The following is a 21,013-nucleotide window of genomic DNA, read 5'->3' on the forward strand; positions in this document are numbered from 1 at the left end:
CATGGCTTGCGATGCCCGATGCTACTACGACTTTCACCCTGCTACGAGATCCCCATTGGCTGAAGCGATCGACTGTCCGACATGACTACATTATGAATATTAACTCATCTTCTAAGTCGAAATGGAGATAACTCGGCGTCATCCCATACAATGTTCTTCGTCACGATGCAGGCTTCCTTCCCGATTAGGAAGTCGCAGTCCGGCACGCACCTTCCCTGCCGGTGCCTGTACGCCCGTCTACGAAAGGCCCTGCCCCTCCTCCTTCGTTCCCTCGTCTTCTTTTCTGTCTCTCCTCGTTTCTCTTCTTCCCCTCCTCCCCTGCTAATCAACTGTTCACCTTCCATCCACAGGTCGTTCTACCATCGTTTCTCTTACTGCCTCTACTTCAAACTCATCACAATATGCTACCTGGGTAAGTCTTCGTTCTCCTCTAGTTTGGCTAACTACCGTCTAGGCTTACTGGTGGGCACGACGGATGCCTTGCCTAGCATGGGTCCATCAGAGCTCCTCTGGCGGCACCTGTGTGAAGGTAGGGTTGTTAGCTACTAACCATACACACAGGGATCGTGCCTACCACCTCCTTTCTGAGCATCAGCCGCATCGTGGACAGGCCCAGTAAGTGACAGTGCTTGTGAGTATCGACTCTTCGTGTGCTGCTTTTGAATACTGACGATAGCAGGCTGGCTAAAAACAGCCGTTCACACGCAGGCCAGCTCCCACAAGGGAAATGCTCTGGTAAGTCTTCCTGCTGATAGATGTGCAGTTCTAACATCAAGTTAGTGCTTTTCCACTTATACTCCTCTCTCTTTCCACTTCACCTTCCACAACTCATTGTCCACCTGCTGCCTGGCACCGCGGGCAGGTCTAGCAAGTGACAGAGCTTGTAAGCACACTGGTCCAAGGTGGCGTTCAATACTGACGTTGCAGGCTGGTTAAAAACAATCGTCCGCGCTGCAGGCTGCATATACCACAACAACCACCACCACACAACAACAAACAACAAACAACCACACAACAAAACAACCACACAACAAAACAACCACACAACAAAACAACCACACAACAACAACAACAACCACACAACAACCATATACGACAACAGCAGAAAGGGGGTACATGGTAGCCGCATCGTGGCAGGCCCAGTAAGCGACAGAGTTTGTAAGTAACCATGTGCTCAAAGATGAATGATACTAATGGTTGTGCAGGCTGGCTAAAAACACTGGTCACACTGCGGTGAAGCGAGGGTTGGATATGGGAGAGGTAAGTTGGCTCTTTTACGCATGGTGCAGAGTACTGACATGTCTTAGGGACGTCTTGGGAGAGTTGGAACTTGGTCATGTATATAGCTTTACTGTCTATAGATTTCCTTTGTCATGCATGTATCGGCAGTTCTGTACATCCTGGTCAAGGTTTTCGCCACTGGTTTTCCCTTGGCTGTCACCCAAATGGGGGGATAAACAATCAAACCAATTATCAAGATTCAGCGTGCCACCTTCGTAGTATGTCAAGAACCACGTAGACCAAAAGGAATATATCCCTTCTTAGCCTCGGGCGTAGAAGGTAGAAATATGGCATGTCTCAACATAGCATGGTCTTGGATGTACTCGGTGGGAATAGGTCTGTCGGTTTAATCAGCATTGTAGGGTCTACTATAAAATCCACCGCGTAATCATGTTCACAATGGCTCCAAGACCTAATAGAAGACTGCCTAGCAGACTAACTAGAATAAGAGAATGGGAGTAGGAAGGATTGGCAAGGTTGCGGAAGGCACTCAAGCCAAAGCGGCAATGACAAGGGTGCAGAACAAACCTCAGGCCCCATACACAGACCCCATCTATCTATTCCTCCGCAGCCATCTTGCCAACCCTCCACAAACCACCACTTATATTTCACGACGCAGGACCACATTACAAAAGGATCACTCTTTTCGGATGATACGTTCAAGGGCAATAAGTACGTCACTAATGTGGTTGAGGCGCATAGCAACTAGGGTTCGATTATGGTCATCTATTCTCTCCGTGTCGGTGAGATATTGATCCCCGTTTCCGGGAATACGCCTGGCATTCACCACGGAGGATGCAAAGGCGACAGTTAGAGGTAGGACCATCAGAAATCGCACTTCATGTATTGTATCATTCATTAATGCTAGTTTAATATTAGTTTGTTGCTTCACCACTAGTAAGTACCTTGCAACTGAACACAGTCAATACTAGGGCAACCTAGCTTAGGGTTGGCGGGTAGACTGCAATCCTATACCCCACATCATCACAGCCAAACGTAAATCAACAGGATTCAATACTCAATTTCATCTCACCACGGTACTTCAACAGTTCCTGGGCCGTTATTTGAGGTCCCGGGGAAAAAGTGTCTGGGCCCACGATTATCATTGGAGTTTAGATGGTTCCTGGTCTTTGGTCTGGCGAAAGGTATTGTGTAAATTTATCAGGGAGGGATGTTTGTCTCGCTTGAGGGAGGTATCCTTATCATTCCGCTAGAACTTCCGGGAATATGCTGGTCATGTACATGTAGCAATCGAACCGTATCTATGCGATGATGTACTAGGGTATTTGGTTGAGTGTTGGAGTGGATGTCCAGACGTGAAGGCGGATCTTGACGCGCGCTGGAGGAGGCTGGAGGATGCTGATGTATGGAGAGGGCCGGTTCGGTTAGCTGAGTCTCACCCTGGGAGTCAGATTCGATTCAAGGTCATCTTCTCTTTGACTTCTTGCAAGGCTTCAGGCGTGACTCGGTTGAAAGGTGAAGTCTACACTGGTTTCTACTTATCACCTGCCTGGATGGGAAAGGGTGGTTTCTTACCTGGCCAGGAAAGGTAACGAAGTAATATTCTGCCACCACAAGCTGCCTCTATGGGTAGGAAATGCAGCTATTGGGTATGCAGTTCTAAAGGGTCGTAGCGTTTATTACAGTACTCAGCATCAATCACGTGCAGTGCGCCTTCCTTCCCCCTCTCCTATTCTCCCTGACTCCCATCATCACATAACACGTCCGAATGAGCTCTAAGAAGATACAGACCAATACGGCCCAGTTCGAGAATACACCAGAGGACATCATCCGCATCGCTTCCTATCATCGACGTGACTATACCCTGGCCGTCATTCGAATCAACCCAAGCGACCACAAGCAAGTCCGCAGCTCAATATGTCAACCATTCGGTGCTCCCTTTACCAGTCTGAGACGGCTTGGACGCTTGCCTCTAGAGACCGTCCATGAGATCTGCCTCCATCTAGACATTCAATCTCTGTTCCAACTCCGCCAAGTCAGCCGCCGTACGCAACAGATCGTCAGCACCACTCGCGGCTATCAACAGACAACCACACATGCCCTAGACGCGCTCTGTGTGATTCTGCGGACCAAGATAGCATCTCACTTCACACTCTCCGAGCTATTGAAAGTGCTCTGCACGCGGGACTGTCTCCTCTGCGGTGCCTTTGGTGGCTTTATCTTCCTTCCGTCCCTCCTCAGATGCTGCTTTTCCTGTATCCGAAACGGAGATCTACCCTTAGTGATATCCGTTACTGACGCGAAAAAGCGGTTCCGGTTGATGTCACCCGCCCTCCGTTCGATTCCGGCTCTACAGACCATTCCGGGCATGTATTCAATGGGGGAGAGAGCACGAAAGAAGAAGATGCAGCTCGTGGCCGTGGATGATGTTATCCGGATATCTGAAGCCCGATCTGACAATGACAGAGCCCAAGGGACTAGGCCGAGAGAATCTCCACTCCTGCCATTCATGGTTACCACCGCCTTGCCGTATCTTGATGTAGCCAGTGGTAGTATCCAGAATGGAGTTTGCTGCAGTGGCTGCCAGCTTTTCTTGGAAGACGCTCTTATGACATCAACGTTGCCTGGCGATGCGGTTGATCTACGTGACAAGGTTTACTCCGATGATGAGTTCCTGATACACTTTCGACAATGTCAGAAGGCGCAGGAATTAATGAGACTGAGTCAAGAGGGCACCAGTGCCGCTAATCTTTCGGAGTTTGTGCGGCGGCGAGGGTACTTTAAGAAAAGGGATGTTATCCTGACGTTTCATAATTTGAGACGATGAAACCCCGTGCAAGCTGTCTCTCATATCCCTTTTTAGTGGAGACTACAACGCCTAGTTGATAGAAATCACTTCCGCAGCAAGCAGGGTACATAAATCACCTCCTAGTGCCAACTTCGCCGGACGGCTTGGGCTATTCATAGATTTGATCCCTATCACAAGTTCCTCATCTGCCCTAAGTTCATGCTCCGGATCTAATAGCAGGGCACAACCGATAACTCAACTGCACAATAGCCAGTGAATATTTTATGATAAACACTCTCAAGGGAAGAAAAATACACCTAAGAAGCCATCACTCAGTGGCCACCTCGGGGTCATCTCGGGCTTCATCATCCTCGATCTCATCCTCATCCTCCTCAACATAAGTCTTCGAAGCCTCCGGAGGGACGAGATGGCGTCGGCAGTAGTTGGTAGAAAGCTTCCCCAGCTCCTTCTTGACTGGCTTGCACCGCACGTTCGTGCCCTGGCGTCCTTTGCATTGAACAAAGTCCATTTCCTTGGTGCATCCGCAGGAGTAACAGATGTCGATGGCAGTGCACATCTTGGCACGAATCTGGGCTGTTAGAATTATTTGATGTCACAGGTCTAGTTGGCGTACCGGAATGCTGGCTTTTGGTCTTGATGTTAGAAGTTAGTGATCGGGCTGAGATTGTGGGATGGAGGTAATTGTCGAGGAGGTGTACTGTAGAAGGAAGTAGACTTCAGGAAGAGTCTGCGCCCCTATATATTCAAGTGAACCCGATGCTGTAAGTAGTGGGATGGAGGATCTAGACATGACGCGATCCTTGCATTTCATCTCATTTAGATCCCGACTCCTCAGTTGTGGCTCTTCTTCTACCCTTTACCTGAGACCTTCATGAACCGTGATTAGCTGTTACCTGAGGAATGTATGGATTGGATTGTTTAGTGTACAATGATGCTTACTCATTAGGGGGCTAGTATTCTTTATACAATGGCCAACAGACACACTATCTTCACAAGAGGATAGCCCAACTGAGAGATGTGAAAAAGGAAGCTGAGCATAGCGACAACATCTATCCGAGCAGAGATGAAACCAACTCGACAGTGTAGATACACCTCAGTTATGCCGCACAACCGGTGTCCTCCCGACCATCCTCTTTCTCTTTCTCCTCTTCCCTCCCCATCCAACAACAACAACATCCATACATGCCAACCCTTCGGCGACCAGACGGCACCAAAGTGGCCTGCGCGAGCTGTCGAAGACGGGAACTCGCCTGTGACAGTAACCAGCCCATCTGCCAACAATGCGAGAAATATCCCTTGGAATGTGTCTACAGCATGAGATCACCGGCACGAGATCGCTGATGGCTCATCTGAAGCATTATGTGTCGTTGTGCATTGATCTTTGCCGAAGCATCAAGTGCATGAATGTGCTCTTTGGGTATTTGCTACCAGCATAATCTTCTAGAAGGAATCTTGAACGGGGATCAAAATACGTCGTATGCTGAATTAGTGGCCAAACTAACTAAATAGGTTTGTCTTTTGTTGGACGCAGCATGGAACTCGTCGCAGCGACTACCTTTATTAGACTCTATCAAGGGCTCAGCGCTGAAGCAGAAGCTCCCACTGCTGTCTATAGCGTTGACAAAGCCATTGCCACCTCCACCGGCCGCCACCCCTTCTCAGCCAGGCCTATTCCCTCACGTGTCTCCCCCTGGATCTCAGTGACGACGCGCTTCTGTCCCATGATCTCCGATCTGCAGCTGGCCAGCTAGACTCCAATGGATGGAGCACGGACGACCTCTTCAATATCAATCAGAAGTTACTCGACGTGACCATGAAATACCACCACTAGAAAACCAAAGTGGAATTATCCATCTCTGCCAGTAACCTTTACAGCTCAAAATAATGTCATATTTTGTCCATCTCACTCCTATACATTCTATCCCATCAACATCGTATTCCCATCACCGACCCAGCGAAGCTCAATACCACGGTCGGAGGAAATATCTCCTCAATTCGATTATCAATGATAGTTCTCGGCCCAGATGGAGTGTATTGGCACCTGAGCCTCGTGTAAGTCTGGTTGAATATCGGACATGTCTGTCTCGGGTGAGTGAGTTGATCGTGGAGGGATTCTTAGTGATGGGATTCCTCTAAGTATGTCTATGGATTGAGTTGGAGACAGGTTGGTTGGTTTCTTTTACTAGGTATTTTTCATGCTTTCTCTGACGTGAAGCTCTACGTGAATGGAATTTATTCCTGGCAGTGGAATTACTCTCATAAGACTAAGATGGGATGGATAGTACTTCCTTTCTACGAATTGGATTTCGTGGGGGGGGGTGGATATCTGTCTATATGCTATATCATTGTAGTGGAGTCGAGTAGTGTGTTTTAGGATACTTGATTGATTCGGATTACCTTTGCTTTTTTTCTATGCTAGGAACTAAATGGTATGAACTGAGTTTCTAAGTAGAGTAGGTGAGTAATTCCGACTGGATTCGCGTGGTTAAGATACCTTCTCCCCCCTTTCTTTTCTCCTGTTCGTGATAGATATCGAATACATCTGGTTCCTTCTCGTAACACTCCATATCCCTGATTTCATCTCATATCCCATTCAACGGACTGCCCACCGATCAATTAACCAGCAGATATACTTCAACAAGGTTGCTAGACTCATGAAGGTATCTCCCTCGAAGAACCCCTCATATTCCTTGATATTCTGATTGGTTCAGGGTATATCCATCGATCATCAAGCGGTATATTAGATACCTGATAGGAGATACATAAAATGTGGCTTCAAATCAGATCAATAGAGGGTTGATAGAAAGCCCCAGTAGAGTCTTCCACGGGTGTAGGTAATATAGAAAGGGGGAATGTATCCAACCATAACACCTTTCAATCCAGCTGATTTTCAACTAGAGTTGATGAGGAGCCTGAATTTGGTCTTGGGATCTGGTAGGGAGAGATCAAATCGTTGAATGGTTGTATGGATGCTGCCACGGGCGAAGGTGGGAAATTGGAGGATGGATGATATCATGTATGATGATTTCTCCTCTGTGGGTGATTGCGTGCTCAGTAGTTTGTAGTCTGATTCATTTGGATTTATTTGGGTTTGTCCCACCGGATGAGCTGGATGATGCGTTTAGGATTGGACCCATTTCTTTCGTAGAGAGATATCTTTGTTCGTTCGATTTTCTCGGCCTTTCGAGCTCTGTAGAGAATAGAAACAGACCCGATCTCGAGTCACTCTTCTGACACCCTGATTATAAAGTGCATTGGCTGATGTCGCAGTCTGATATAGTGAGGGATATAGTGATGATACCCGCATGGTGCGTTCATCGTGTAAATATCCCGGGTATCAAGACTCCCTTTAGTAAGGAAGTACAGTGTACCTCCACCGTGCACACTCCTCATTCACTGCCCGCTGCATATATCAGTAGGTCCTTCTAGACTGTCGTAGACGCAACCCTGCGTCGGTTATCTTCAAGAGACGCAATGGAGCTTTGACTGGTTGTAGCATTGTTCGTAACCAGTGAGAACATTGTTTCTAGCCCTAGATGACTCTTCACATCCGGTTGTTGAACAACTGGCATCAGAGTCTCCCATATTGCTTGCATTTATACCAGGGACGGGTTGAAGAAGATATAGGACGATTTATCCTCATCATGTATTAGGCGTCGTGTACGGAGACAGCGCTGCATATAATGCCTTTGAGGCCTGCCAATTGTTCAGGAACTCCACCGATGATCTGACACGATCGATCCCCGCAATGGGTAATTCTTGGATCAAGCGCGACGCGGACGGAATAAGTTCGCTTGGTCCTCGACCGTCATATATATTCGACACCACATCATCTAGGCAATCGCATGAATTGCAGTAGACCAATACCAGTTGGGCAATGGTCAGTCCTGGTATGTCAACGCTTAGCCAGTAGCGGCTGAGGTTGAATGCCTTGTCGCCGTTTCTGTTGTTCGCCAGCTCACGACAGGTCTAATCCGTGGACAGTGCCTCTGCTTACTGCTGACATTAACGTATCTTTCCCCACCATGGCAATTTGGCAGCCAGCTGAATGATTCATTGGAACCAATTGTGTCTATCCTGACGTGCTCCAGTCGAATAAGATGCAAAACGTGGGAGATACCAATGATAGAGTGCTTGCACCCTGCCGTGGATTCTTCTTCAGCGGTGGCCAGCAAGACCGAGTTGCTTGAGCTTAGTTGTCATCTTCATGAACCAGCTCAAGATGTCTCAACCTGCTGAAGCCGATGTTGGGATATACCCAAAGGTAGAAACATCAAACGGTTCAAGCATCATTATGCCCATCTTCCACATTTGACAGGGCCGATTTTTTGAATCGACCCACCATTGTTCTGCTCGGGATTCGTTGTCTCCATCATTGTAAGTCCTTGTTGCGGATTTGGATACAGACAAGTATCCGATCCATGTTGGACTTTTGTCGTTGAAGGGCTGTTTCCATGTTGCCTTTGTCGGGTTTGACATTAGTATGTAAACAGGCTAGCCTCAATATTCTATCGTGGCCAGAAACCTGCAGCCGATTGTCGCTTGTGGCTTTTGAGATGCACCCACGCCCATAGCAATGCAATAGCATTGGCAATAGATCCACCCCGAGAACATACATTGCGACGCCGGTATAACATAGCGTTCGCGCTGCTGTTTATATCCTGCTGGCTGAACACTCAGTGTAGGATTGAAGTGGAGTATAATAGCAGAGTAGGTACGCAGCAAACAGGCTATACATATTCGCTGATTGCTAATGAAGATACCAATGAAAGGATCTTCGCATTGGTAGATCGATCAGCCAGTAGCTATTGGGAAGTTTCACCGTGTGAATCCGCTCTGGTTGTTAGGCTCAAAGCAGTGCGCGCTTTCTGTTTCCTGCTTTGATTCAATCCGAGTCAAGCAGCTGTCCGCTGTGGGTATAGAAAGCGGCTGATATATGCCTCTTCCGTAGTGCTTCGTGATGTGAAGACCGTTAATGATAGTTCCAAACACATTGCAGGTAGTTGCGATAAATTAGACCCATCGCCTCGATTTCCAACGCTGTTTAGCAGCGACATGTGTTGGTGCAGTGGTAACATCCGTTGCTGCTCGTCCTGCTTCGCTTGATGGGAGTAGAGTAGAGACTGACACACTGTGTCATTAGTTCTCTTCAAATTGGCCCATATATCTTTAAATATACTATTATTGTATTTCCATGAGATATGGGGCATATGATGTCGTTCACAGCAGCGTGCGCCGTCTCGTCGACTATCCATCCTTCATTCTCGTTTGCTTCGATAGGAGTTTGAACCCCGGTTCAGATCGAACATAGAGCACAGAGGTGTGTGGTGGACCCTTCTGTCTATGTGCCGATCCAAATACCCCAATATGTTGCGTGAGGTTGTGTAATCAAATAAGCGGGATGGCTCGACTGCGCGGCAAGTCCGAGCTTTGCAGTGGTGGCATTGCTACCTCCCGACGCTGAGATGTATAAATCCGCTAGTGCAGCTTTCTTTATCTCAAACCTGCTGATATCGACACATCTTTGCGATCTCACGTCAGAAAGGTATATGCATGGCAGCCGTAGCTGCGTTGAACGGACGACAAGAGATCGAAGTACTCAATCAGCCTATGTACCATAGAACGCAGGTCAATGACCGTCGGTTATATCAGAGCCCAGCCACTAACCGTCTCATCCAAGTGCCCAGATGCGGCACTCGTGATGACATAGTATGGGTCCAGAATGTGCCATATCCCAGTATAAAGACCCCTATATTTAAGCAGCTGGAGTTTGATCTGTAGCTCACTTGGACATCTGCAAGGGTGCACCATTCGGATGGGCTGATGTTAATGAACGTCGACGTGACAGAGAATTCGACCAAGCAGCTTGAACGGTCTGACCAGGACGATAGATGTGATCTTTTCCATCGAAATGAGAACATCCATCGGACGACTGGGCGTGATTCTCGGCTGTATAGCTTGAAAAACCAGTTTCCGAGTCGCAACATGCGCAGAGAAAGAAGATGAAGCAGAGGAATAAGCGGTGGATTCCATTGTCGATGTTTGAGAGACTGGGTGGCGTTCGCGATGAAGTGCCGTTGACCGTATGTCGAGCCGGACCCATGTACTGAACATAATCTCCGTCTAGCCAACAGCAAGCAGCAGTGTGCTTGCCATGGAGTCTTCATTACATTTGAAGACCCGAATATTCGCCGTTCACGGCATATAATCGGTGCTTCCTAACAGTAATAAGTGGAGTATATGTGAGAGGCGAGAGAACAGAACCGGCTGTTTCCAATTCAACAGACTGCCACAATGAAAGGCTGCGTCATGCCTGAGTCGACATTTGCTGCAGTTCCAAGAATGTTGAACCTGTGACACGGTAGGTGTCTTCATCGCACGTTCGTTTCCATAATCGACATTCAATCGAGCTTTCTCTGCAGCGACAGCCTGAATCGACAGGAGCTACACCAACCGGTGCAGAAGGTAACACCCGATCCACCTCCTTACCCTAGCCTGCAGACACGGTTTCTCGCCGGTAATAGAAGAAAAGCTGCTGGTGACCCTACCCAGCCTTACATCCTGAGACACGTCCACGGTTCCATCATAACTCGATGGCAGACGGATAAAGAGACATAAAGTAAAGCACCTAGAATCTGTCTCTGGCTTTCCATGTAAGATCCTGCGGCGAATTTCGGCCATCAACTCCGTAGAAGACGACGTAGTAGCCAGAAACCATGTCGCATTCGATTAAGTCGCCATGCTAGATGCTGATACCAGTGACACGAGATGTTGGTAGAAAGGCGGGTATCCACGATGTTTTAGATTTCGACGCATAAAGCACATTGTGTTTGCAGAAGGTTCTGCGAAACGGATGGGCTATATAAGGAAGAGGACGTATGTCGAGTGCAACTGGACTGGGTCGAACATATGCCGTTCATAAACACATATGACAACCCACCCACGTGGGTCCCCTATCGGCAAACAGATTTGAAGCCGATAATCGTGGGAGTCCGATATTTTTGAGACTGTTGTATAACTTAACGGTATTATCAACCGATACCGTGCGGTTGGAAATTGGCATACAGGGAGTGAACATCGCCCAGCTGAGAGTTTTGGCACAGTAGCATAATCGCTGACATGTCTAGAGGAGGGGATATATTGTCTCTCTGCCCCATGTGCAGTGTCTTGTCGGTTGCCTAGTCCTGGGAATGATCGATATACTGCTGATCCCACGGTGCTCAGTGTTGTCGGGTCCGATATATATATATATATGTTACCGATTTTACTCCACATGTCGAATGGTTGACCATGCTGGATGTCGCTAATTTTTTCATCCTATATGTTTAATTGACGTTGCATAGCCATAGAACGATAGACGGCTCTGAGAATGAGCCTAAGAATGAGCCTAAGAACGAGCATAGACTGTAGATGCTATGCGTGTTATTCGAGCTGCACCGGCAGAGTGAGCATCGCAGTCCGGGGTCGCTCCACGGGGCGGGTTTCCCGTATGTAATGAAAAACACCACGGCAATGGCCACGGCTCGTGGACTCGTTGGACCTTCCCTCGCGGACCCAGTGGGTAAGGCGCGTCTCGGGCAAGGCAGTGCTGATTCTGTTACGAGAGACATTGTGCGGTGGCCAGGCGGGTAAGAGAGCCGAGGGTCACGCGCGGAGATTGGGGTTATGGGGAGACGAAACCAATCAGCCGCGGCGACGTGGGGTAGTTGGTATAAAAGGATCAAGCCTCCCCCCCTGTGTAAATAAGCATAGAATAAGCATACAGCAGCCTCCATTTATGCATAATAATCCGATACGTGTGGTTGGTTCGTCGAGGTCCGATCGGCCGGCATCTCCTGCCGATCAGGCTTGTTTTCTCTTGAGTTTTTCTGTGCTTTCAATTTTTTTTCTCTCGGTTCCAATGGGCACTGTGTCGTGGGAGGTGGCCGGTGAGAAGCTTGAGGCTCGGTGAGCCAAAGGGTGATCGGGAGTGGGGCGTGCTGAGGGAGGCCGTGGCTGGACCAGGCGAGGTCGACCTGTTGAGCTTGCCACCCGTCACCAGTTCTGCTCCCTCGGCATCCCGTCTGTGCCGGCGGAAGAGTCGGATGATACGGCACGCCGCACACTCGGCTGATTTTTCCTGCCCGTCCGTGGCCGGCTCGGAGAGTTAAGACTCAGGCCATTAAACAAGCTCATGAGGCGAGGGCTAAGGCGCCGTGAGGCGCTGTCCCACCAAGCTTGGCTAAAGCCACCACCCAGACCTGCCCACGTGGCGTCCAAGGGCAAAGGATAGGAGAAGGATCAGCACAGAAACATCATCGGAAATCAGAATCACTCGCAGACATATGTGACGTGATAAAAATAATGTCATCATTTCCTTGAAACCGGTGGTCTGTTGCCTTCCCCGCTTGTATCGCTGCTGACCGCCAAGTGCCTGCGCCCTCCACGATCCCACCGGATAAATCCTGGAATGGCCCAGGTGGGGGAATTCCCAATGGAGGCAATAGTCACCCACCATAGCGGGGTTGGGTCAGCTGTAAAACAGTAAAATACGAAAAGGGGATACAAAGAGGGTATCGTGGTCCATGACCAATCTATCTAGTAATAGGAAACCACCTGAGTCGTGTTTCTCCGTGGAAAAGGGGGCGTACATTCAGTCATGACGCTGTTGGGGTCCCGCGGGGTGTGGAGGGAAATGGGAGTTGAGAGGATTTCAGCTGGAGAGGAAGGGAGGCTTTATACCCGGTTTGGGGGCCTCAGTGAACGGGCATCGCTGCCGGTTCGTTCACAACTGACAGATATCTTGTTCACAGTTGACTGCTATCTCCGTTCACCTTCAAGAAAGAAGAGCAGAAGTGGCCGTGGAATAAGAGCCGTGGAATAAGAGTCTCGGCGATGTTACGCTGCGCATCCGAATTCACAAATTCAACGCGATCGGTCCATCCCAAGCCGCTCGTAGGTGGTGAACGGCGGCACCAAGTGGTGAACGGTCAGAAAAGTGAACGGAATCATGCCACAGACCGGTCAGGCAATGCCATCACCTCGTCGTGGCATGAATGGGCCCGTAGAGGTAGCCAGGTGGGGTGAGGCTACGATGATGATCAACCCACAGACGGGAAAGGCTGGGCAAGCCTGGCGGTGGCAAGTTGCAAGCACGAGGGAGAGTGAGAGGTATCTGAGAACGGAGGAAATATATTCTATATCTATGATGCCATCCAAACTCCAATAGAGATAAGAAAAAGATCCAAAAGTACCGCATCGCGGGCGGCCACAAAGCGCTCAACATGTGTATGTATGCATATGCTCATTCCAAAAATCCAACGCTAGATGCAAGTGTATATAGTCGAAAGCCAAACATGGCGAGGCTAGAACGGGAAAGAAAAGTATCAACGGGCAGCGAGTAGATCACTCAGACACATCCTCATCTCTACCCGGGTACATGATGTCCTTGCGGATCACAGCCCGGGCCGCACTGACCAGGACAAAGATGAACATGATGATGACACAGAGCGACATGGCGGTGGCCACGCCCTTCACCCCGGCGCTATCGAACTGATTGGCCAGGGTGATGGTGGCGAGGGTGAATCCCGTGTTGGGGAACACCATGGCGAACCAGTTGAGGTGGAACGAAGTGGGCGGGGAGCGGACGACGGCCACGACGGCAATGCAGAAGAACCAGAAACTCAAGGCCCAGAGGAAGACGGCCACACTGGTAGCGAGGAACAGCATGACACGGCCGTCGATCACCGCAGTGGGATCACCATTGAGGGAGAAGTCATGGGGCAGCGCCTTGGCCATACCAACCAGTGCCAGAGCAGTGAAGGCAGGAGGTCCGACACAGATGAACATGCCGGGTCGGTGTTCGGGAGACGGCAAGCCGACCTCCATCAGGCGTCCAATGTAGTGAGCGTACATCATGAAACTGATGGAGAAGCCGAGTCCCTGGAAAGTAGTACCGGCAATAACGATGGGAATTCCGGACGCGGGAGGCTGGCCCGATCCAATGACCGAGGCAATAGTACCACTAAGCATGACCGGGAAGGCCGGCAAGATCCAGGAGGGCATCATGCTGTGCAAGTGGTACTGGTGGGCCTGGAAGACAAAGGAATACTGCACGACGGCGGCGATCAAGGTGCAGCCCGTATACAGCCAGAAGAGGACCTCGAGACAGACGGTGAACTTCTCCGACGCATCATCACCAAAGCACTTGTACAGACCAGTGATCATGGTGGCGATGGAGAGCCAGAAGGTCGGGAAGAAGAGACCCTCACGGTCATGGCGGAGAGAGTCCAGGCAGTTGTTGTGCATGACGAACCGGGTGACCATGAGAGAAGTGACGACAGTGAAGAAGAAGAGGTTGAGGCAGTAGACGACCCGGCCGATATCCTTCAATCCCTTGAAGTCATGGGGCTGGTTGATAATCAGGAGAGCCAACCCACCGCAGCTCATGGTCAAGGTGTACCAGGCCCAGGTAAAATGGCGTAACCGTTCGCGAAAGCTGATCGGGCCGGGCTTCTCGAGCCCGTGGTTGACGGCTATCTCCGATGTGTGGTTGACACATATCTCGGGGTCTTGGTGGGCGAATTTCTTGGGCTCGTGGTTAAAGGTTTCCAGGTCGGACCCGGATGATGAGCCAGGGAGGGTGTCGTGGATGTGCATGGTATTGTTGGTGGTCTATAGAATAGAGGGGAAAGGAGGAGATAGGGATAGAGAGGAAGGGTGGTTCAAGGCAACGGATCGGGTTTGGAGACCACCGACAGGAAGGATGAGGGAGAGGAGAAAGATATCAAACAAGGTCTGGTACCACGAAGGGAACGAGCCAGCCTTTTATCCAGGGAGGGGTGACCAAGACGAGGCGTGCGAAATATGGAGCGGGCCCGTACTACTATGTGCACCGGGGGCCCACATTGAAACAGCTCGGAAAAACGTTTCTGGATACGGAGTAGAGGATTAATGATTGTGGAGTGGATATGGAAAAATCTGGTCAGACACAGTGACAAGGTAATGCACCGTCTCCGGGAAGGGCCAATTGACCCCAACGGCATCCTACCAGCAACGCATTGCCGGCGAGCAGCAAGACCGTCCACAGGTCAGATAAGATGATGCATCAGCCCCTACGCTTTGGGGCTATAATCAGGCCGTTCGCCTTGGGCTGCTACCACGATCGTCCATCAGGAACAGTGCATCACAGCCAAGAGCATAGGAACCGGCCTCCGCGGATATATCAACTGCGGTTGGCTTATCAGGCAAAGGAGCTCGCAGTCTAGCCATTCGGTCTCGCGGGGACCGATATACAGGCGTGTCCATGATAGGTTGGATGGATCAGGAATAGAAGCAGAACATTCGCCTGGAGCATATCAGGGGGGGCGCGCCATGATCTTGCCAAGACGCCCATGGATCCACGGCACTCAATGGAAGCATCATAGGAGGCGAAGGATTATTAACCTGATGGCTAGGGGAAGTTGGGAACAGGTGGTTCATGATTTTCGAGTTTCCGGACTCTCCTCCGCCAAGCCTAGGGGAAGCATAGGATATGGTTTTGCACCAGTGGGTCGGGAATGCAGAGACAACGTCAACTGCCAGTCAATCCGGTCTGTCAGAGAAATTATTCATGGCATGCGCCACGCGCCATATTATTATTATCACCACCTTTTTTTTTTTCCTTCTGACCCGTTTCAAAAGGGTTGGGGTCCGGAAAACCTCCGAGCGCGCGGACGTGACAAGGGCCAGCAGCATTTGTCACCTCACAGTCGATGCCACATCAGGAGCCCGGTATGAGCAAACGCCAGTTTGTATAGCTTCGTTTCAATTCTGACGCAGCTGTAATTTGGGTTCTGAATTTTCGTCACTCTTGCCCCTGGAACCATTTCGGAACACTAGGTTGAGATCTCTTGGGTTCATGGCGAGTCTGCGACCTGAGCCACAGCATGCGGCAAAAGGAGCGACCAACCGGAGAGGGGCACGATGCTAGTCCCTGTTCGGACCGAAGATTAGGCACGGGAGGGAGCCAGGGAGGCAAGAAATGGGAGGATGACTACGACTCACTAGTACGGAGGAAGATCCCAGGACGGTAGGACCACAACGCTGGGAAAGCCGGGCGGGTAGAAGAATGGGTTCAGGTAGAAAGAATGGACAGAATGGATCGCTGACGGTGGAATCGATGGTCAGCACCCGGTCCAATCACAGCGGCATCCGACCGTGGCGCCAACCCGAGCATCACATCACTTGAGTCCCTCTCCAGCCGGTTTCGCCCCCAGAATTGCGATAAGGGCCAAGAGGGGGGATCAGCAATGCGCCATGGCAGCGGAATGCCAAGTCCGGTGGTGGCTGTACTGTGCCTTGAAGATGGGCGTCAGGGAAGGATCAAGAGAGTTTGCCAATGTTGTCAAGACTGCGGATGAGTTTCGTGCGGAAGGCCGGGAGTGGCAGCAAAAAGGCAAGACTCAACCAGAGGAGACACTGGGGGGATCGGAAGTGGATCCTAAATCAGACCAGCGAACCATGGATGGTGTGGATGGAAAAACCGGCCCAAATACTCTAAATTGGGGAGCCCGGTGAAAATGGGGAGGAAGCAGCAGCAGTGCCAGTATGGGCCAGCAGGAGGGACGTCAGTACTACTAGGAGGCGGAGGAGGAAAGTCGAGCAGAGGAAGCCGGAGGGTCGAGAGGAAGGCCAGGCTGGGCATCCTTGGCACGATATTCCCCCGGAGGACCCGGACGCGCTGCTTCTTCGCTTTTCCTCTTCTCCCCGGCCAAGAGGTACTTGTCTTTGGCCCTTTTCTCAGTCACAGTCCATGTATACCCGTGTCTTGGCCGGATCGTCGCCAAGGAGGGCTCAGCTGTCGGACTTGCAATCGATAGAGCATGGCCGAGACTATCTCGGCATCCTCGTTCGCCGGCGATCCTCTCTCCATGACGCTCGAAGCTCATTATTCCCTCATCCACCCCTGTCCCCGTCCCGTCTACTGTGAGATAGCCGACAGATACTCAGAAATGCGACTGCCTACGATTCGCCAAGCAGTAGCATGCGCCATCTCAGTTAGCCCCTGGCACAGCTTGCGATAGATAGAAGCCGATGAGGATGCCCAGGATTCTGCCAAGGTAACTACGTTGGCTGCAGGTGCCCAACTCTTCACGGCAGACGGGATGACAGCTTCTGGACCGCTGCAGTGACCCGGCCTGGAAACAACCTACCGATCCTGATAGGAAAGTAAGACGAATGCTCCTGCAAGACAGGTCGAATCTTAGGCAACGGAAGGATCTGGAACTCGCTTCACGCGGCTGGGATCATCATGCAGAAACGCTAATCATAGTATCATAGATCAACATGTCCAAGAAGTGAAATACAATACGCTATCAGTACGGTGCCGCCTTGGACAAGCGGAGAATTCATAGCAAATAATCATTCAATCTCAAATCACACAAGGAAATTCGTTGTTGGCAGTGGGAACGATGAGCGCATAACCTGGAAAACAACCGCCATACACTGATCTTTCATCCCGTACACCTGGGCAGGCATCTCATGCATCTCATGTCATCTGTCGTGCGTTGTTCATACATGTAGGGCTGGGTTGACGTTGCAGAGGGAAAATAGAGAAGGAAAATCATGGAAAAGAGCGGAGATGTCAGAAACAGCTGAAGGACATTCACATCATCATCCGATACACCAGGTCCGAGGCAAGCTCCGTGGTGGAGTCCAACAGGGCACGGAACCCCCGAGCGGCCAGCTTCAGCGACTTGCTCGAAGACGATCCCAGGTCCCCGTCCACTGGAGGAGAGTACGCGGCCAATTCGCGCACCTTGCAGGCAGCAAAGTGAACGACCAGCTTCCGTAGCTCGTTGTCCCGCAGCTGGGTAGCCGACGTGGGAGTGATCGGCTCCAGACGAGTGGTCTTGGTGTACGTGTAGTGAAGCAGATCCAATACCTTTCTGGACTTGGTGCGGTTGAGGGCATACTGTTCCTCGTCCTCTGCCTCGGGGCCAGATTCCGCGAAGCCCAGGTACACCAGGTCGCGATGAAGCTTGCGCAGACACAGCTGCGCCAGCGCCGGAATCAGATATCGGGTCGCAAAGACGTACAGCTTAGCGTGAAACACCAAGTACGGCAGCTCGAAGGGAGAGCGAGATGACATGACGCTGGGTGGTCTCGTACCGAAAGCCGAACGGGGGTCGACATAGTCGATGGCTGCAAAGTCGTCCCAAAGACTGGTGCCTTTCTCCTGCATTCGGGAATACGGCTGCCTGGCGAAGGAGGTGTCAATCATCGGTCCAGTCGGTCGCTTGGTGACTCCCTCGTCTTGGTGATCGTTGACTACCTCGTTCGCTTTTTGCTGGGTATGATCCTTCTCGTCCTCTTTGCTAGGAGCGACCGCCTCGTCTTCTGGGGGCGTGGGCGCAGCCTGTTCCCACGTCTCGGTGGCACCTTCAGCCGACCCCGAAGCTTCAGGTATTTCCACAGGCTCTGGAGCCGGAGTCACCTCTTCAACCGCGCTGGCTTCAGCAGGAGGGATGTCGACATCCTCCTCTGGCTTCGAGGTCGCCGGGGGTGGCGTGGATGGGGGAGTCAGGTGCGCCGGCTCCTCTGCTGCACCTCCTTTCTTCTTCTTCTTGTCTTTCTTGTTCTTTTTACCTTTCTTCCCCTTGGATGCATCATCTCCGATCGCATCCCAGCCATCGCCATCAGCCTGCTCAGCAGCCTGCTCAGCAGCGGGAGTGGGAGGGGGCTGTTCACTGGGCTCTTTCGTCACAGGTGCTGGCTCTTGTGGCTCGTCATCGGCGATCGCGCACTCCCAGTCATCATCCTTGCCTGGGAACCCAGACTCCATTTCTGCAGGCCTGTGCTCTTCGTCCGGACGACTCCACCCATCGTCAAGGGGCTTGTCGTTGTCGTCCCCGGTGGGGTGGTCGCCCGATCGTGGGGGTGTCGGGGCCCGCGGGGGAATGGCTGCTGGGCTGGAGGGATCGTTGGAGAAGACACCGCGAAAGGGATTGTTGACAGCCTGTTCCTCACGGTCCTCCTCACGAGACCCCGGAGGCGGCACGCGGTAGTCGCCCGTGTAGGCGTACTCGCAGAAGGCGACAAAAGTCTCGACATCCTCCTCTTCCAGAACGGCAATGTGGTGTTTCGACTCGCGGGTCTCCCCACTGTTCATGAGATGGTCGAGCGGTTGGGAGACATGACGGGCGAGGCCAGATTGAATGGTCAGCTTGGTGTGGTTGGGGCCGACCAGGAAAGTAAATGGCGGTGAATGGACGATGCTGTATCCATCCAGATGGTGGTCAGTGGCAACACTGTGGTGGTTGGCATGAAACAGAAGAATGAATACGGCGTAGAAGCCGGACGAAATGGGGTGAGTCACTCGAGGCCAATGGCCAATTCTTGTCACGACACGGTTGCGCGCACTCACCTACTAAAGTCCCGATCAGTCTCCATTGACGAAATTGTCTTCCCTGCAACTACAACAAGAATTGAGGATGAACAGGAAAAAGGCAGACAGGCAGATGACCCGGATCGCAATTAATATATGCGACAGACTGTCCGCGGAGCTCTCCACTCGTACTTTGCGCCCTGGATTTCCCCTCCGAGTAGCCCCTACACCAAAGCAGTCATGGGCACGCGAACCGACTAACTGAGTCAAGATAGTCTGCTACGTGTGCATTGCTAACGGGGTTCGGGGTGGATTGACCGCCAGCTGCTGCGATGCTAGCCAACGGCCCGTCCAGTTCGTCTTATCGTGACCCTGTGCATGGACAATTCCAGTGAGATCAGCAATGGCAGAATCTTTCACCATGGCCCATCCAATCCATTAACCCGAAACGCAAAGCATCTTATGTACGCTGCACAAGCTGCAGGAGGGGCCAAGTGATAGATGGCGGTAATTCACTCCCACTACGGAGTAACCCAACCAAACACCTGCCCTTCATGCACCCTTTCACGCGAGACACCATTCCCTTCTCTAACCCGAGAAGAATGAAACCAACCAGGGGAGAGGGGCTGGGATCATGCAAATCCCCACCAGAAATCAAAATGAAAGGCCAATCCTGGTCCGTGGCGTTGTTCGCTGGTTCCAGTCAGGTTGTTGCCCGATATTCCCCCAGCCTCTTGGGGACCCAATGGCGGTCAGCTCATTGGTGTGGGATTTCACTGCGATAGCGTGGGTTTCTAGCTAAATGGGTTTGATCAAGTGATTGACTATTTTTGGCTGACCCATTATGGTACTCAGTACTTAGTACGGAGTACTTTCAGTTTAAAAAATGTGCCGTGGTAGGTACCTGGGAAGATGATGAGGATGAATGGATGATGGCAGCCTTCCCGCGCCGTGCCCTAACCAGCCACCACCACCACCACCACCAACTTCACCCTCAATGATTAAATAGTGTATGAAAAGGATCACCAGCATCAAAATGTCACTTCACATACCCATATGGAATATTGAATATAAGCTACGGGGAATATCCATGATACTAAAATCAAACAGTAAACCCCACCAGACATAGCCCCTTACTCAAGTGCATCGTGACAGCGACTCCACTGAACTGACAGGCTGGCAGCCCTGTCTCCGCACGAGGGGAATACCAATATACTAGATTTTGAACAACTCACGATGGATAATTTATTTCTGACGATGAATATTACTATGAAATTGTTCTTTCGTCAAGGTTGAAAGGTTTGATAACAATTTATATGTGTGTATGAGTGAATGATGGGATTATAGAAGGGCTGCTGCTGCTGCTGACATGGGTGGTCGATGATAGCGTTGTCTTGACATATACATCTGTTCTGGATGAGTCACAGCACTGTTGATACTCTGGGATCGATTGAGTCGCTCTGTGGGTGATAATGTTCCGGACTAGAGAGGAATGGTCTTTATCTATCTATCTATCGACCATAGGTCAATCCATCCAACCCAATCCATCCTGGATATAACTACCCAAGGGTACAGATATTCAAGGTATCTCTAACAAAACAATATCATACAATCTA

General features: G+C 50.8%; 7 protein-coding genes across 7 annotated transcripts; 2 read left to right on the top strand and 5 right to left on the bottom strand.

Annotated features, from left to right (window-relative positions):
* Positions 1-150: 150 nt before the first annotated feature.
* On the top strand, positions 151-1,475 carry BO80DRAFT_500428 (uncharacterized protein; the record flags this gene model as incomplete). Its single annotated transcript, XM_025724235.1, has 8 exons — positions 151-412; positions 455-529; positions 562-615; positions 680-735; positions 781-883; positions 928-1,158; positions 1,206-1,260; positions 1,308-1,475. The coding sequence occupies 7 exons, from the start codon at positions 151-153 to the stop codon at positions 1,235-1,237; spliced, it is 813 nt and encodes a 270-aa protein (XP_025577983.1). The 3' UTR covers positions 1,238-1,260; positions 1,308-1,475.
* Positions 1,476-3,010: 1,535 nt separating this feature from the next.
* BO80DRAFT_442771 (F-box protein) lies at positions 3,011-4,069 on the top strand (the record flags this gene model as incomplete). The annotated part of the gene is made up of 1 exon (XM_025721290.1): positions 3,011-4,069. One exon carries the CDS (start codon positions 3,011-3,013, stop codon positions 4,067-4,069), a length of 1,059 nt encoding a protein of 352 aa, XP_025577984.1.
* A 289-nt stretch (positions 4,070-4,358) lies between these two features.
* BO80DRAFT_442772 (uncharacterized protein) lies at positions 4,359-4,841 on the bottom strand (the record flags this gene model as incomplete). The annotated part of the gene is made up of 3 exons (XM_025721291.1): positions 4,359-4,619; positions 4,665-4,683; positions 4,750-4,841. 3 exons carry the CDS (start codon positions 4,839-4,841, stop codon positions 4,359-4,361), a joined length of 372 nt encoding a protein of 123 aa, XP_025577985.1.
* A 4,603-nt stretch (positions 4,842-9,444) lies between these two features.
* Positions 9,445-10,356, bottom strand: BO80DRAFT_289790 (uncharacterized protein). The gene is made up of 2 exons (XM_025714987.1): positions 9,719-10,356; positions 9,445-9,659 (listed from the first exon to the last, which is right to left on the bottom strand). Exons 1-2 carry the CDS (start codon positions 10,216-10,218, stop codon positions 9,584-9,586), a joined length of 576 nt encoding a protein of 191 aa, XP_025577986.1. The 5' UTR covers positions 10,219-10,356; the 3' UTR covers positions 9,445-9,583.
* Positions 10,357-11,815: 1,459 nt separating this feature from the next.
* On the bottom strand, positions 11,816-12,954 carry BO80DRAFT_423091 (uncharacterized protein). The gene has a single exon (XM_025718961.1). It carries the CDS (start codon positions 12,546-12,548, stop codon positions 12,273-12,275), a length of 276 nt encoding a protein of 91 aa, XP_025577987.1. The 5' UTR covers positions 12,549-12,954; the 3' UTR covers positions 11,816-12,272.
* Positions 12,955-13,347: 393 nt separating this feature from the next.
* Positions 13,348-15,046, bottom strand: BO80DRAFT_289700 (tellurite-resistance/dicarboxylate transporter family protein). The gene has a single exon (XM_025714986.1). The coding sequence runs from the start codon at positions 14,687-14,689 to the stop codon at positions 13,436-13,438; it is 1,254 nt and encodes a 417-aa protein (XP_025577988.1). The 5' UTR covers positions 14,690-15,046; the 3' UTR covers positions 13,348-13,435.
* A 2,315-nt stretch (positions 15,047-17,361) lies between these two features.
* On the bottom strand, positions 17,362-19,759 carry BO80DRAFT_423095 (uncharacterized protein; the record flags this gene model as incomplete). Its single annotated transcript, XM_025718962.1, has 2 exons — positions 19,437-19,759; positions 17,362-19,287 (listed from the first exon to the last, which is right to left on the bottom strand). Coding segments are annotated over exons 1-2 (1,633 nt in total), but the record flags the coding sequence as incomplete, so codon positions are not given.
* Positions 19,760-21,013: the final 1,254 nt, after the last annotated feature.

Source organism: Aspergillus ibericus, assembly GCF_003184845.1.
Source record: "Aspergillus ibericus CBS 121593 unplaced genomic scaffold BO80scaffold_9, whole genome shotgun sequence".
NCBI lineage: Eukaryota > Fungi > Ascomycota > Eurotiomycetes > Eurotiales > Aspergillaceae > Aspergillus > Aspergillus ibericus.

Bases quoted from the DNA above. Each gene is read 5' to 3' on its own strand.
- BO80DRAFT_289790 (XM_025714987.1), bottom strand. From the start codon at position 10,218: ATGAAGACTCCATGGCAAGCACACTGCTGCTTGCTGTTGGCTAGACGG. The intron at 9,660-9,718 runs GTTAGTGGCTGG...TATGGTACATAG, and splicing joins CTGGGCACTTGGATGAGACG to GCTGATTGAGTACTTCGATC.
- BO80DRAFT_423091 (XM_025718961.1), bottom strand. From the start codon at position 12,548: ATGGTGGGTGACTATTGCCTCCATTGGGAATTCCCCCACCTGGGCCAT.
- BO80DRAFT_289700 (XM_025714986.1), bottom strand. From the start codon at position 14,689: ATGCACATCCACGACACCCTCCCTGGCTCATCATCCGGGTCCGACCTG.